Source organism: Ostrea edulis, chromosome 2, assembly GCF_947568905.1.
Source record: "Ostrea edulis chromosome 2, xbOstEdul1.1, whole genome shotgun sequence".
Lineage (NCBI taxonomy): Eukaryota > Metazoa > Mollusca > Bivalvia > Ostreida > Ostreidae > Ostrea > Ostrea edulis.
Window position 1 is genome coordinate 70,077,413 of NC_079165.1, and position 12,873 is coordinate 70,090,285.

The 12,873-nt window shown below is 35.9% G+C and overlaps 1 protein-coding gene across 10 annotated transcripts in view; it reads right to left on the minus strand.

The window, feature by feature from the left end:
• Positions 1-10,220, minus strand: part of LOC125679467 (solute carrier family 23 member 1-like) — a 19,003-nt gene extending 8,783 nt beyond the window's left edge. Inside the window, exons 1-3 of one of the 10 annotated variants that reach the window (XM_048918708.2) lie at positions 10,042-10,220; positions 7,189-7,315; positions 3,996-4,141 (exon numbers count right to left, since the gene is read on the minus strand). In XM_048918708.2, the coding sequence (XP_048774665.1) occupies positions 3,996-4,127 (132 nt within the window). In that variant the 5' untranslated portion in view covers positions 4,128-4,141; positions 7,189-7,315; positions 10,042-10,220. Of the gene's footprint in view, positions 1-3,995; positions 4,348-4,387; positions 4,867-7,188; positions 7,587-7,952; positions 8,081-8,592; positions 9,052-10,041 lie in introns of those variants that run through there. The other 9 variants (XM_048918706.2, XM_048918707.2, XM_048918709.2 and 6 more) reach the window with 9 other exon arrangements.
• Between the last annotated feature and the right edge of the window lie 2,653 nt (positions 10,221-12,873).

Sequence of the window (12,873 nt, forward strand, 5' to 3'; positions counted from 1 at the left end):
AAAATCGATACACAATACGCCTTTCACAAGCTCAAATGTAAGGTGTTTTATTTCGATGATACATGTATCGATTAGCAGACATGACAAAAATGGCACGAGTTGTAGAACTTTACTTAAGGGGATATGATTGTGACGTGAAGTCACAGCACATCACTATGCTCTGAAATACGTCTACTTTCTATTGCAATATATGAATAAAAGGCCGTAGCTTAAAGACTATGACAGAGGGTAAATAGACAAACCAAGAGCCATGTGTGTAAACTATTTCCCCCAAATTGATTAAGTTCAATAACCTGTAATTTTTCAAACATCAAAAGCTTTGAAAAATGTAGGGAATCACAATTCTTGTACATGTAATACGCACGTTTTCAATTTCTTTACAAAGGACTCCAGCCACATAAGCTCAAATAGCTGAAGATATTAATGTGCGCAATAATTTAATTGATGCGCAAATCAAATCAATAATACTCTCAGCAATTGAATTAATGTACGTATACTAATAGAGTGAAGTTATTGTTTGCAAAAATTAATATAGAGCTCGGTATAAATCATGGTTTAATGGTGTCTTTAATTCAATTGAAGATATCTTTAATTATTTACAACGATTTTGTTAACGATAAAGAGAGGAACAATTCAATTAAAACATCATTTATTAGATTATATATTATTTTTAGTGTTTTAGGTAATATATAACATGTTTCATTAATTCTAAAAGCAACCTTGAAGACAAATAATCTGAATGTATGAATTGTGTAAGTTTCAAAAGGAATACATCAATAATGTATTAAACTTTAAAACATTCGGAATATCAAAATAACTATTTCAGTTCTGTATTTGTTATTTGCATACTATTTTTAAAATGCCTGTATATATATTACATGTAACTATAATTTAATACATTCTACAAGTGAGTTATTTGTATTTCTTTGAAGATGGAAGCCACTTAAAGACAAGGTGATATTATCTAAAATGTGCAAAATATCCTTAATCTCTTAGAATGAACTTAAGAAAAGGATTGACTGCAGGGAAAATAAGCTTAGTTATAAAATATAAATGTATACATACATGTAGTAATTGTTACTTTTAATGGAAACTTCTTATGTCTGTAAAATAGTCTAAATATACCAAGACGAAGCGACCGAAATTGGCGCTTGCGTCAAGAAGTTGTCTTGTTAACGTGCTATTTCATTTATTTATTACCGCATATAGTATGAAATATAGGGACGTTATCCGAAACTCTTGTGTAATAATAGTTTCTAAACATTATATAAACTTACCCTATTTGAAGTGACCTTGAGGCTAGATACTTTACAAAGGGTTCCACATACAACTGTATCTAAGTTTCCATATTATCGTGTCGATGCAAATATGTGATACGTAGATCTCCAGAAGATTATTTCTAGTAATTCTCAAGTTGGACGTAAAACGATAAACTTTATATTAGAGTCCTTCAGTTATGTATAAAAATCAACAGATGTTTGTAAAACACATATGCCCCCCACTGTGCACAATTGAAAAGGGTTATACACACACATCATTTAATTGATAGTAGTATCATCAATTCAAGATATTGAACAGACAATATCTTCCTATGTCAAGAGTGGATTGATCATGTGACCTAAAATCAATAGGGGTCATCTACTCCCCGTGCTGTACCAGTGTACCAAGTTTGGTGTCAATCAAGCAAACAATTCTTAAAATATAGGAGACAATATATTACTATGTCCAGTTTGACCATTGATCATGTGACCTCAAAATCAATAGGGGTCATCTTCTCCTGAATACCAGTATAATAAGTTCGATGTCTGTCAAGCAAAGGGTTCTCAAGATATTGAACGGACAGTATATTCCAATGTCCAGTTTCACCCTTGCCCTTTGACCATGTGACCTAAAAATCAATAGGGGTCATCTACTCCTGAAGATGTACAAGTGTACCAAGTTTGATGTTTGTCAAGCAAAGGATTCTCAAGATATTGAGTGGAAAGTATATTCCTATGTCCAGTTGGAACCTTGATCATGTGACCTCAAAATCAATAGGGGTCATCGTCTTCTAAAGATATACTAGTGTACCAAGTTTGATGTCTGTCAAGCAAAGGGTTATCTACGCACTGAGTGGTCAGTATATTCCTATGTCCAGTTTGACCATTGACCTTTGACCATGTGACCTCAAATTCAATAGGGGTGATCTACTCCTTAAGATATACCAGTGTGCCAAGTTTGATGTCTGTCAAGCAAAGGGTTCTCGAGATATTGAGCGGACAGTATATAACTATGTCCCGAGTAGAGTTACCCTTGACCTTTGGACCTGAAAAACAATAGGGGTCCCCTTCTACTAATAACCAATCCACATATGAAATATCATTACGATCAAGTGAATGGTTCTCAAGATATTGAGCGGACAACATGTGGTCTACCGACCGACCGACAGGTGCAAAGCAATATGCCCCTCTTCTTTGAAGGGGGCATATAAAAAGATGCTTGGTCATCAATTTCGTTGTTATCTTAACAAATGCAGCGTGTGTTTTGCATCAATTTCCATTTCTAAATGCAGGAATAAACGAATTATTAGTATTTTGACATTAAATTATCTGGAGAGACATTCGTCTAAAAAGGTTGTTATTTGGTACGGAAGCCGATTTGTGCATGGATTTAGAATTAACATTCATTTAACTGGCGGCCGCCACTTAATTTATGTATCTGGAGGCCGCCATATAAATTACCTAACGACCGCCACTTATTTTATCTTGCGGTCGCCACTTAATTTATACACGGGCTACCAATTTCAAAAACAATTTATTATTTAATTCATACTGCTGAGGGATTATTTTTGAAAGATTGAGAATAATATGCAGACACGTAGCATCGTTTTTCAAAGAGTAGGGATAGTCGGTAGAGAAATTGTCTTCTACATATTGTTGACAAGCAGAAAGGAAACCGAAAAATTTCACTTTTGACCAAACCTCATACTCCTAAATTGGAGGGAAGGGGTCCATTTGTCCTTCAATTAATACATTATTACATTTTTACCATTCATTACTACCACCAAACGAATGGGGTGGGGCCAATCCACCAATTAATCTTATCTAATATGTGAAAATAACTAAGGTTGCGTGTGAAAATAACGAGAGAAAAAAACCGTCAAAAAAAGTGGAGGGTCCGCCCCCTGGTCCTAAGTGCCTGATACGTTGGCATATTAAGTACACATGAAGATTTTCTTGTGAGCACATCTGTCGACATTTAATATCATGAACATACAACTTTGTAAATTAACAGCACATTCGACAAACAATAATGCTCTTAATTGTATATCACATACATATTTCTACGTATTGGTGAGGGAGATTACGGGGATTGCACTCCTTTCATTTTGATAGAGAGAGGGGTGAGTTGAATAACTGGTGGCCGCCAGTTGAATCAAGTGCCAGCCACCACATAAATTAAGTGGCGACCGCCAGTTCATTCAGTTAAATGAATATTAATTTTATACCCTGGCACCTATTGGCTTCCGTAATTTGGCGCTGCTGAGCTAAACATGTACACGGTGCACTGTAGTGACTGTGGCTGTGGAGAGGTTATCGGCATTCAAGTTCATGCACAATGACCTACAGAACGAGGAAGCCCGGGGATTATTATATATTCATATATTCCACCATGTCGTACATTATCCTTCAACTTTAACCATGCTTACATATCACACAGGCGTTATATATTATATGATTATCTAATCGTCAGCAACCATCGGTGTATTCTAGTTTTGATAAGAATAAGACATATAATTTAGGTTTAGCTGAGCGAAGGGGAAAATAACAGAGAAAGAATACTATTAGTACAAATTTCAAGATATGTAACCAGAAAGGGAGAGAGAGATGGAGATGGAGAGAGAGAGAGAGAGAGAGCAAAGTGGGTTGTATTAGGCAGTGAAGTACACGCTTACCCTATTATCAATTTATTTAGATCAAATAACCAGTTATTGCATGAATTTGAGGTTTATTTACCTGAAATCCCAGAAGAACTGCTAAATACCAAGGTGGAGATTCGTCGACTTTATACAGTATACTATCAGGAGCGGATCTCTGTTCCTCTATAGCCACGGCGGCTTCATTCGACTGACGTGCCTTCTCAGCCATCTTGCTTGTTCGAACTAAACATTCCATAAAAAATATATATAGGTCAGTGAGAATCTGCGCGTAAGCAAACTGACCAGGCCTCAGTTGTTTACATTGTCCAAATATTGAAATGTTTTCTAAGTTGGATGATGATTTGACTAACGTCTTTAACTAAAGTCTACGTTTATCGCGGAAACTAGTTCACAATCTTGAAAATGATCACGATTGATGGTTTTTAATAATGCAACGTTCTGATACACCTGTATGTACAAGGGCATTACCTATACCTAGATCTCACCGTGTGGGTCCCGATAACTTCACTCTGTCACTGCTACAACCTGTACTTAGTCTGTAGTAAAAGTATGCACTCGATAGCAAACCAAATATACACGTGCTGCACATTCACTCACGTTTCTTATCAGGGATTTTTGTGATTTGTCATTAAGTCCGAGTAGGCAGTCAACACCCCGCTATTTCAGTGCTGTTTGAGTCGACATCAATATTAACACTTTTTCGGAAAATTATCAAAGGTAACTTTGATCATGCATGGATGGATGTGGGTTGCCTTCTGTTTGTGCGGAGGCATGATTTGACAAGTATGGGTTGAAATAATTTACTAGATAGTCTGCTTTGCGTAAGAAATTCATGAGTTATTTTGTTTAAAAAAATAATAAATAAATAAAACTGGATGTATCTGAAAGAAATATTGGGTTGAGTTATTCTAGGAGTTGGACTTTAATTTCCGTAGGCCATCATTTCTCCAAGGACAGATCGAGATACCAGTGGCGTACGTACATGTAGCTAAGGGGATAAAATAGTTGTAAGCAGGAGGTCGGGGGGGGGGGGGGGGCACCAGAAGCTGAGCATTTTTTCCCAATCACGGTGGCAAGAATTTTTCATTTTGGTAATAGTTTTAATACCTCAACAATTATATCATAATTGTACAGAACAAGCTCTATGCTCTATAAGGTATAGGATCACAGCCAACTTTAATTTTTTTTTTATTATCTACATTAAATCGAATATTTTCAAAGGCATTGGAAAACCACACACACACACACACGCACGCGCTCGCTTGCACGCAACATCTTTGACTTTTTCAGATTTCCATATACCTTACGGCAGCAGCTGCTGTTGCACCCCCTGCTCTTAAGTGCGGCCGTAATCTTTGGATATTGCCCACAGGCACCTGTTTCTGTAGATAACTTACGACCTCTGTATACTAACAGTATACAGAGGTCGTAAGTTATTTACAGAAATAAGTGCCTGTGATATTGCCATAGGAATAAAAAAAAAAACCGTGTTTTATATTAAGCTATATATACACTTTTATACAAATTATGTAATTTAACTCGCAATCGGAATAAAAAGTAATCAAGGCAATTTCATATTTAATCATGTATTTTCATGATCACGTGATGTTTTGCACGCGGAAATTACAGACTGCGTTCAAGATCGTAGCGGCTAGCCTAGCTGCTAGGCGAGATATTAAGGTTTATTGAACGCACTGTATGAATAATTATCATATCCGGTGATTATTTTCACAATATATTACTATAGAGGGAAAAAATCATTAAAAATCAGTTTACAGAATTGATGCCGAATAACGCAGTCGGAAACGTTCTATGTTACCTATCTCGTCTGCCGACACCAGAAAAACAACAACCTACGCAGCATTTTCGAAAAAAAAAAGTTGCCCGCAAAGAAGACTACCCTCAAATCCACGTGTTTTTCACATGTGTGTAAACAGCCGGAGTGCACCTCAGGAAGAACAGCAAATAGTTCCTTTGTATGCACTTGGTTATTTCTACAAATTACACAAAATTTGCTAATCAGGGGTACAAAAATTAAGAGAAAAGAAGAAGAGGAAATAAAGACAGACGGAAACAGGGTAGAGGAAAGCAGTTTGTGCATTACCACTACATACTGTAAATCTCCCATGGTGTTAATTTCTAATATTTTTCTTGCGAGCTTGCGTACATCTACCATAAACGTAATTCATTCATAGCTATGCATTAGAAAATCATTTTCTCCTTACATTCACTAGACCAGTACTCCTTTAACATCCGTACATAATTTTTCAAAATTGTCAAATCGTATTATTATTATTTTTTTTATAGTTGATCATACTAACAAAATTGTAGTCAGGTTTAAACAAAATACTGTTTAACACAGCACATATACCTTTAAACTTTGTACAAATGTAAATAAAACTTTTTCTTTTCTAAACCGATTTCTTCAAGCGTTGAAAGGATAATCTCCCGCTCTCTTGTATATGAAAGGCGAAGATAACGAACAGTGATCAATCTCATAACCCCTATAAGCAATACAAAACGAGAGTTGGGCAAACACGGACCCCTGGATATACCAGAGGTGGGATCAGGTGCCTATAAGAGGAGTAAGCATCCCCTGTATGATAGAGGCTTCTTAGCATTTATAAGCTTGTAGGATTTTTTCAAGTCAGTAATCTGTCTGAAAATAAAATCAGTATCTACACAACATATTTATCGGCCATGTCTTCGAGTCTGTTTTAGCGATACAAACACCAGAACCTTCATTATACTTATCCGTTTTACTTCTGAAGATGAACATGGAAACTTGCTGATCATAAAAAAAATATCTGAAAGTTTAATGTTTACAAACTTAGAAAATCTGAGAAATCCTGAATATCCCAAAAGAAAAATGGTAACAATGCGTAAATCTGGAAGACAACTTTTGTTATTTCCATATTTTTTTGCAAGTATAGCAATAATGGTACGGCAAAATGTGTTCTTTCTTCATTACTGGTTTCCTGCATTCTCTCAAAAACCCTTCCCTAATCTGAATAACTAAAGAAGAATGAAGGGGTTATGACATTGATAATTTCGTTATCTCCACGTTTCACACATATCTGAGTAACTTTAACAATTGACGTGCTCAGGAAGTGACACTAACAGCTATACGTCCACTTCAGCTACAGGAACAAATTGTTTTTACAAATAGACCCTAAATATAATCGCACTGTCACTTCTTCCGAAGGAAGAAATGATACATTTGAACTATATGTGATGAACACCATCTACGGAACTTGTTAAATGCATACTTATATTTCTTTCGGATGTTTTCAGCCTCGGCCTTCAAGCGTAGTACTCGGGGAAGTGCAGCAAGTTCGTTAGGTTCAGGGTCCGAGAAAATTTGAATATTCGCCCACCTGCCCTTGCAGAATATATCTGAAAAACGTATATTTGTAAAACAAATCTAATTAATATATTATAATCACTCACATATATATGGCTCTGTATAAAATAAACATTCATATCCACATCGCATTTATATACATGTACATGTAACTCGCAATAACAAAAACAAAAATTTAAAAAAAATAAAAATCTCCATAAATCGTCTGCAATATGTATTTCGCATACCAGGGCCTTATAATTCTACATACATCAATGCAGCACCAATCCTATAAACTCAGATAAATTCTTTCACATATTACATATCAGCAGTGCGTATTAATACACTAGGACCTGTTTTATATATATACATGTGTATGTATGTATATGTATATATATATATATATATATATATAATCCAATCTAATAGCCAAAGCATTTGATGAGAATATTGGAGAACCGAAAATATGATACTGTTATTCTAAAACCTATTTAAAAACAGACATTAATTCATTATTTTCATTAAATAAATCCATGGCAAAAAATATGAAGACGGCAATTTTAGAACAATGATTGTATATTGCATCCAACCTAATAACCAAACATTTGATGTGAATATTGGAGAACCGAAAATAGAATTATTATATATATCTGATATATGTAATTCATTATTTTCATAAAAAACACTGACCACAAAAATGATGACGGCCATTTAGGAACAATGATTGTACCTCGAGCATTAGTAAGTAAAACTTATACGGTACCAATTTTGATGCACCAGATGCGCATTTCGACAAATAATGTCTCTTCAGTGATGCTCAACCGAAATGTTTGAAATCCGAAATAACTATGAAGTTTTAGAGCTAAATATAGCCAAAAACAGCGTGCCAAAAAGTGGAACCAAATTCGTCCAAGGATAAGAGCTATGCATGAGGGAGATAATCCTTAATTTTGAAATGAATTTCTATCAAATATAAAATGCATTTGCCAATCATTGAAATTGGAGGGACAATCCAGTTATTATACATATATCCCTCATGAAAAACTGAAGCAATCTATACCATCTTTACCGGGATATTAAAACAGTCTAACTTCGTATTCGTAAAGCTAGCGAACCGGTCAATATGAAATGGACCCTAAAAACTGCTAATAAACTGATGGAATTCGTCCGTTATCTCGAATTCCAGATTTCGTAATCTATAATTCTGCTCAAGTAATCTGCTCTTAAATTCTCACTTCGGGGAATCCACTGTGCGTCAATATTTAAACCATTTGATAAACAAATTTAAAAAATACTCCATGATATTCTATTTAAATCTCTGTTCATTTACCTGCTTTCAATGATTTTGACACGGTTCTGATTGTCGGTAGACCTTTTTACAAAGTAATATTTTCCTCCGCAAGTTTTCTCAAAACATAATTGTATAGCTTTCAATTACCTCCAAGTGGAACTGTTTTGTTTTTTAACTTCATTTCATGTACAATGACGAATTTCCCCATCTATCTCGACTGAATGCCGCTTCCGCAATAGCGCTAGCATCTGAATAAACAACATTCTTCCTTGAGTAGCTTTGAAGGCTTTTACAATTGTATGATCTTAAATGTTTCCTCCAGAAATTTATTTCAGGCAAAATTGAATCTAAAACTTTCTGTCCCACGAGACCCGACTATCAATGCCGACGTGACAAGAATCCGACGACTCAGGTAACATTGATTTAATTTTCCCCGTGAACTGCGCTCTGATTTGGTAAAGCTTTCTAAACAAACCTCTAGGTCTACAATTCTCCGCTGTGGTATACTCAAACTGAAATTAAAGATCATTCATTTTCTTGTACAGTCAGGATGTAAAATTGATTTTTTACCATTCATGATAAATACTGCAGAAGGTAAAATCTGTCTTATAAAATTAGTGGCGTAAACATATTTACTTCCAAACATAGTCAAGACAAGACCATCATCTAAATATAACACCATTTCAGGTTATTTTTCTCTAGTACTTAACCTATGGTCTTAAACATTTAGCGAACATATTAGGAGCTGATGAAAGGCTAAAAGGTAAAACAGTGAAGCAAAAATAATTTCCATTCCATGAACACCCCAAAAATGTCAAAAATTAGGTTAAGTATCTATATGATGGTATCCTGACCGCAAATCAGATTTCGTCATAATAGCAATTCCTTTCAAAATACTGAAGAGCGAGTTTCCTATCTTCGAATTTTACTCTTTCCTTCCTTATGAAATTGTTCAAGATTCTAAAATAAGTCTCTTCTTTTCGTGGTTTTCTGCTACGCTCAAAGGATTTATCATACATTTATATAAGGTTTTTCTTGTATACCTGAACTATTCTACCCGCGTCAATCAGTTCTTGGATAGCTGCTGAAACTAAATCTGCATTCAACAAGGCTGATTTATTCTTCCCAAATTGCATTGACGGTGGGTAAGATTCAAAATCAAGATAATAGTGATTTTCAATAATCGAATAATAGTCATAACTTCCTATTTCCTTCCAAAACAAACGATTTAAAAAAAAAAAAACTGTTCTTGACCCTGTTTATAATCTGATAACATTTATTTTCAATATTTAGCCGAGTATTTTTCATGCTATAAGTAATATCGGGAATAACAGACCAACTTGAAAACGATTTATACTTATGGTTATTCCCCCTGTTGCACTTGTGCCTGCATACCTAGTGGAAGATTGTGAGTAGTTGGGGGGGGGGGGGGGCAACAACTCTTCCAATGGCCTGTTTAGAAGCGCTTGTGACATACATTAGACTTACGGTTGGGGGAGTTCTCCTTGAATCCCCGATAAGACCAAAGGGCTGACTGAATGCAGAAGTCCCACCACAACCAACAGTAGGAAGCTACGTCTGAGAACCTGCCGCGGCAGTACTCTAAGGCATGTTACGCCCTTTGTCTTTGCATTTTTGATGCATGGCCCATGATTCTGTGCTCCTAATTTTCCTGTCATTATCCGGATCCTCAGTGCAGTCGCAGTCATTGTGTTTATATTCGTTAACTGTTCTCCAACCAGCTGGACTACCATCAGCTATTCACAGGCCTCTGAATTTCTATCAATACGCCACAAGATGTGGAGTAAGGGTGATGTAAAATACATACGCCAGGTATGCAACGCCTTTTTATTCCCCTTGCCGATTCGGAGCGGAATTTTGTGGGGGGAAATTGGTGCCTAACCTTAAGCGTGCAGAACTGTGTACATGACTGATTTATCTTGCACTCTATCGTTTCAAAACTATCAAATGCACCGCAATATAGACGCAGTCGTGCATTACTTTCCTCTTTTCAAACATCTGTACTTTTGATCTGTTGTGGCAATAAAAATGTCATTGCACGTTTTGTAAAAAAATCTCTGATAGCAACATATTGCATGATTCATTTAATAGAAATATTGCACTCTCTCATAGTTTCGGGCAGGATACATTACTGCACGTTTTTGAAACCTATTACATTTACTGGGAGCAGCAATCCACGTGATTAATTTTTAGTAGAGGTCAAGTCACGACGAAATGGTAACGGGTGTGCAGACGTCAACAATTCACTTCTCTTTACAATATCTCGAAAACTGTTTCATTTTACCATTAAAATGTTCGATTATCACTATGTACTATCGCTCCAACAAGAGCGTGTCACTTCGCTTAATCGAGCATGCAAATTTCACTCACTGCTTGGCCGTATGCACAGGGGCTAAGCCCGTTTTGGGCCCGAACCCTGTGATACCATAAATATAGAAAGGAGTCTAACTCTGACACAGATAAAAAACTAACCACTCGATTCAAATGCCTAAAGAATCTTAAACTAGGTAAGCTATGCGTAGTTTGTCGTTTTCCTTGCATAGATTAATGTTTTAACTAGTTGCATGCCAAATTTCACGTCACTGGTTCTTAAAATAACAAAGATATACGTCATCGTTCTCTCGATTTCACTTGTTTATTTCTACTAGGACATTTACCGGTCCAGGTCACGGAGTCGTTTCTCGCCTATGACAGCAGCGAAATTCAGACTAGTATGGAAGATTTCGGACCTGTCAATTAAAATTTCACATCAATTATACGCTACTTACCTCCTCACATTTTAATAATGTTCTTCGTGTAGACGTTACACGACTTATTTTTCCTCAGCAGCATCAACTGTTGACAAGATCTGCCATTTTAATGAATACACTAAATACCCGAATTGTCTAAAACTTTAAAGAAGGGGAAATGGGTAATAATAATCTAAATGAAATATAAACAAAAACAAACAATTATAAAAGCCAAGAAATAATGTTCAATTTCCTTCTCTAAGTGCAATATCGCAAGAATAATATTTTGATCAGTTTTAAGGTATTTGAGATTGTAAGTCTATCGGGTATTTAGTGCGTTCATTAAAACGGCAACTCTTGTCAACAGTTGATGCTGCTGAGGAAAAATAAGTCGTGTAATGTCTACACGAAGAACATTATTAAAATATGAGGAAGTAAGTAGCGTATAATTGATGTGAAATTTTAATTGGCAGGTTCGAAATCTTCCATACTAGTCTGAATTTCGCTGCTGTCATAGGCGAGAAACGACTCCGTGACCTGGACCGGTAAATGTCCTAGTAGAAATAAACAAGTGAAATCGAGAGAACGATGACGTATATCTTTGTTATTTTAAGAACCAGTGACGTGAAATTTGGCATGCAAGTAGTTAAAACATTAATCTAAGCAAGGACTAGTTTAAGATTTTTTAGGCATTTGAATCGAGTGGTTAGTTTTTTATCTGTGTCAGAGTTAGACCCCTTTCTATATTTATGGTATCACAGGGTTCGGGCTCAAAACGGGCTTAGCCCCTGTGGCCGTATGGTGTAAATAAAAGTGAGTTTGGATGACCAAGATATACGTACATCGTTTCAATGAAAGGCGAAGGTATCGAACAGCGATCAATCTCATAACTTCTATAAGCAATATAAATTAGAGAGTTGGGCAAACACGGACCCCTGGATCTATCAGAAGTGGGATCAGGTGCCTCAGTAGAGAGTACGAGAAGCCTTGCCCAAAAATTTGCACGCTCGATCAAGCGAAGTTACACGCCGTTATTAGAACGATAGTAAGAAATAAAGCACGTATTTTCGTGGATGTTGCAAGATATCCTCTGAGCTCGAGAAATATAAAAGGCGATGCGTTCGCCTCGGATTTTATATCTTAAACAACACTTCGAGACCGCGGAGGTTATCCTGCACCATCCACGAAAACAATAAACGTTTAAATTATTTCTATTATACATGTACATGTACCATGTTCAGAGATATACGACAAACTAACAACTCAAATTTATGATAAACGGGATGATTTCAGCTTCTCCATCGTCAACTTCCCAGACTTATGTAGTAATATTCCACTATGCATACATGATGTTTATATCTCTCAATGGATTCGATAGGCAAGCTTGTTCTTCAAAGTAGAATTAAAAATGTTTGATATTTTATTGAAAGTAGATATTAACAGCAAACTAACAATTTAACTTTATGACAAACGGGATGATTTCAGCTTCTCCACTGCCAACTTCCCATATCTATGAACCAATATTCCATTATCACCTACATATGGTGTTTATGAAAGGTGAAGACAACGA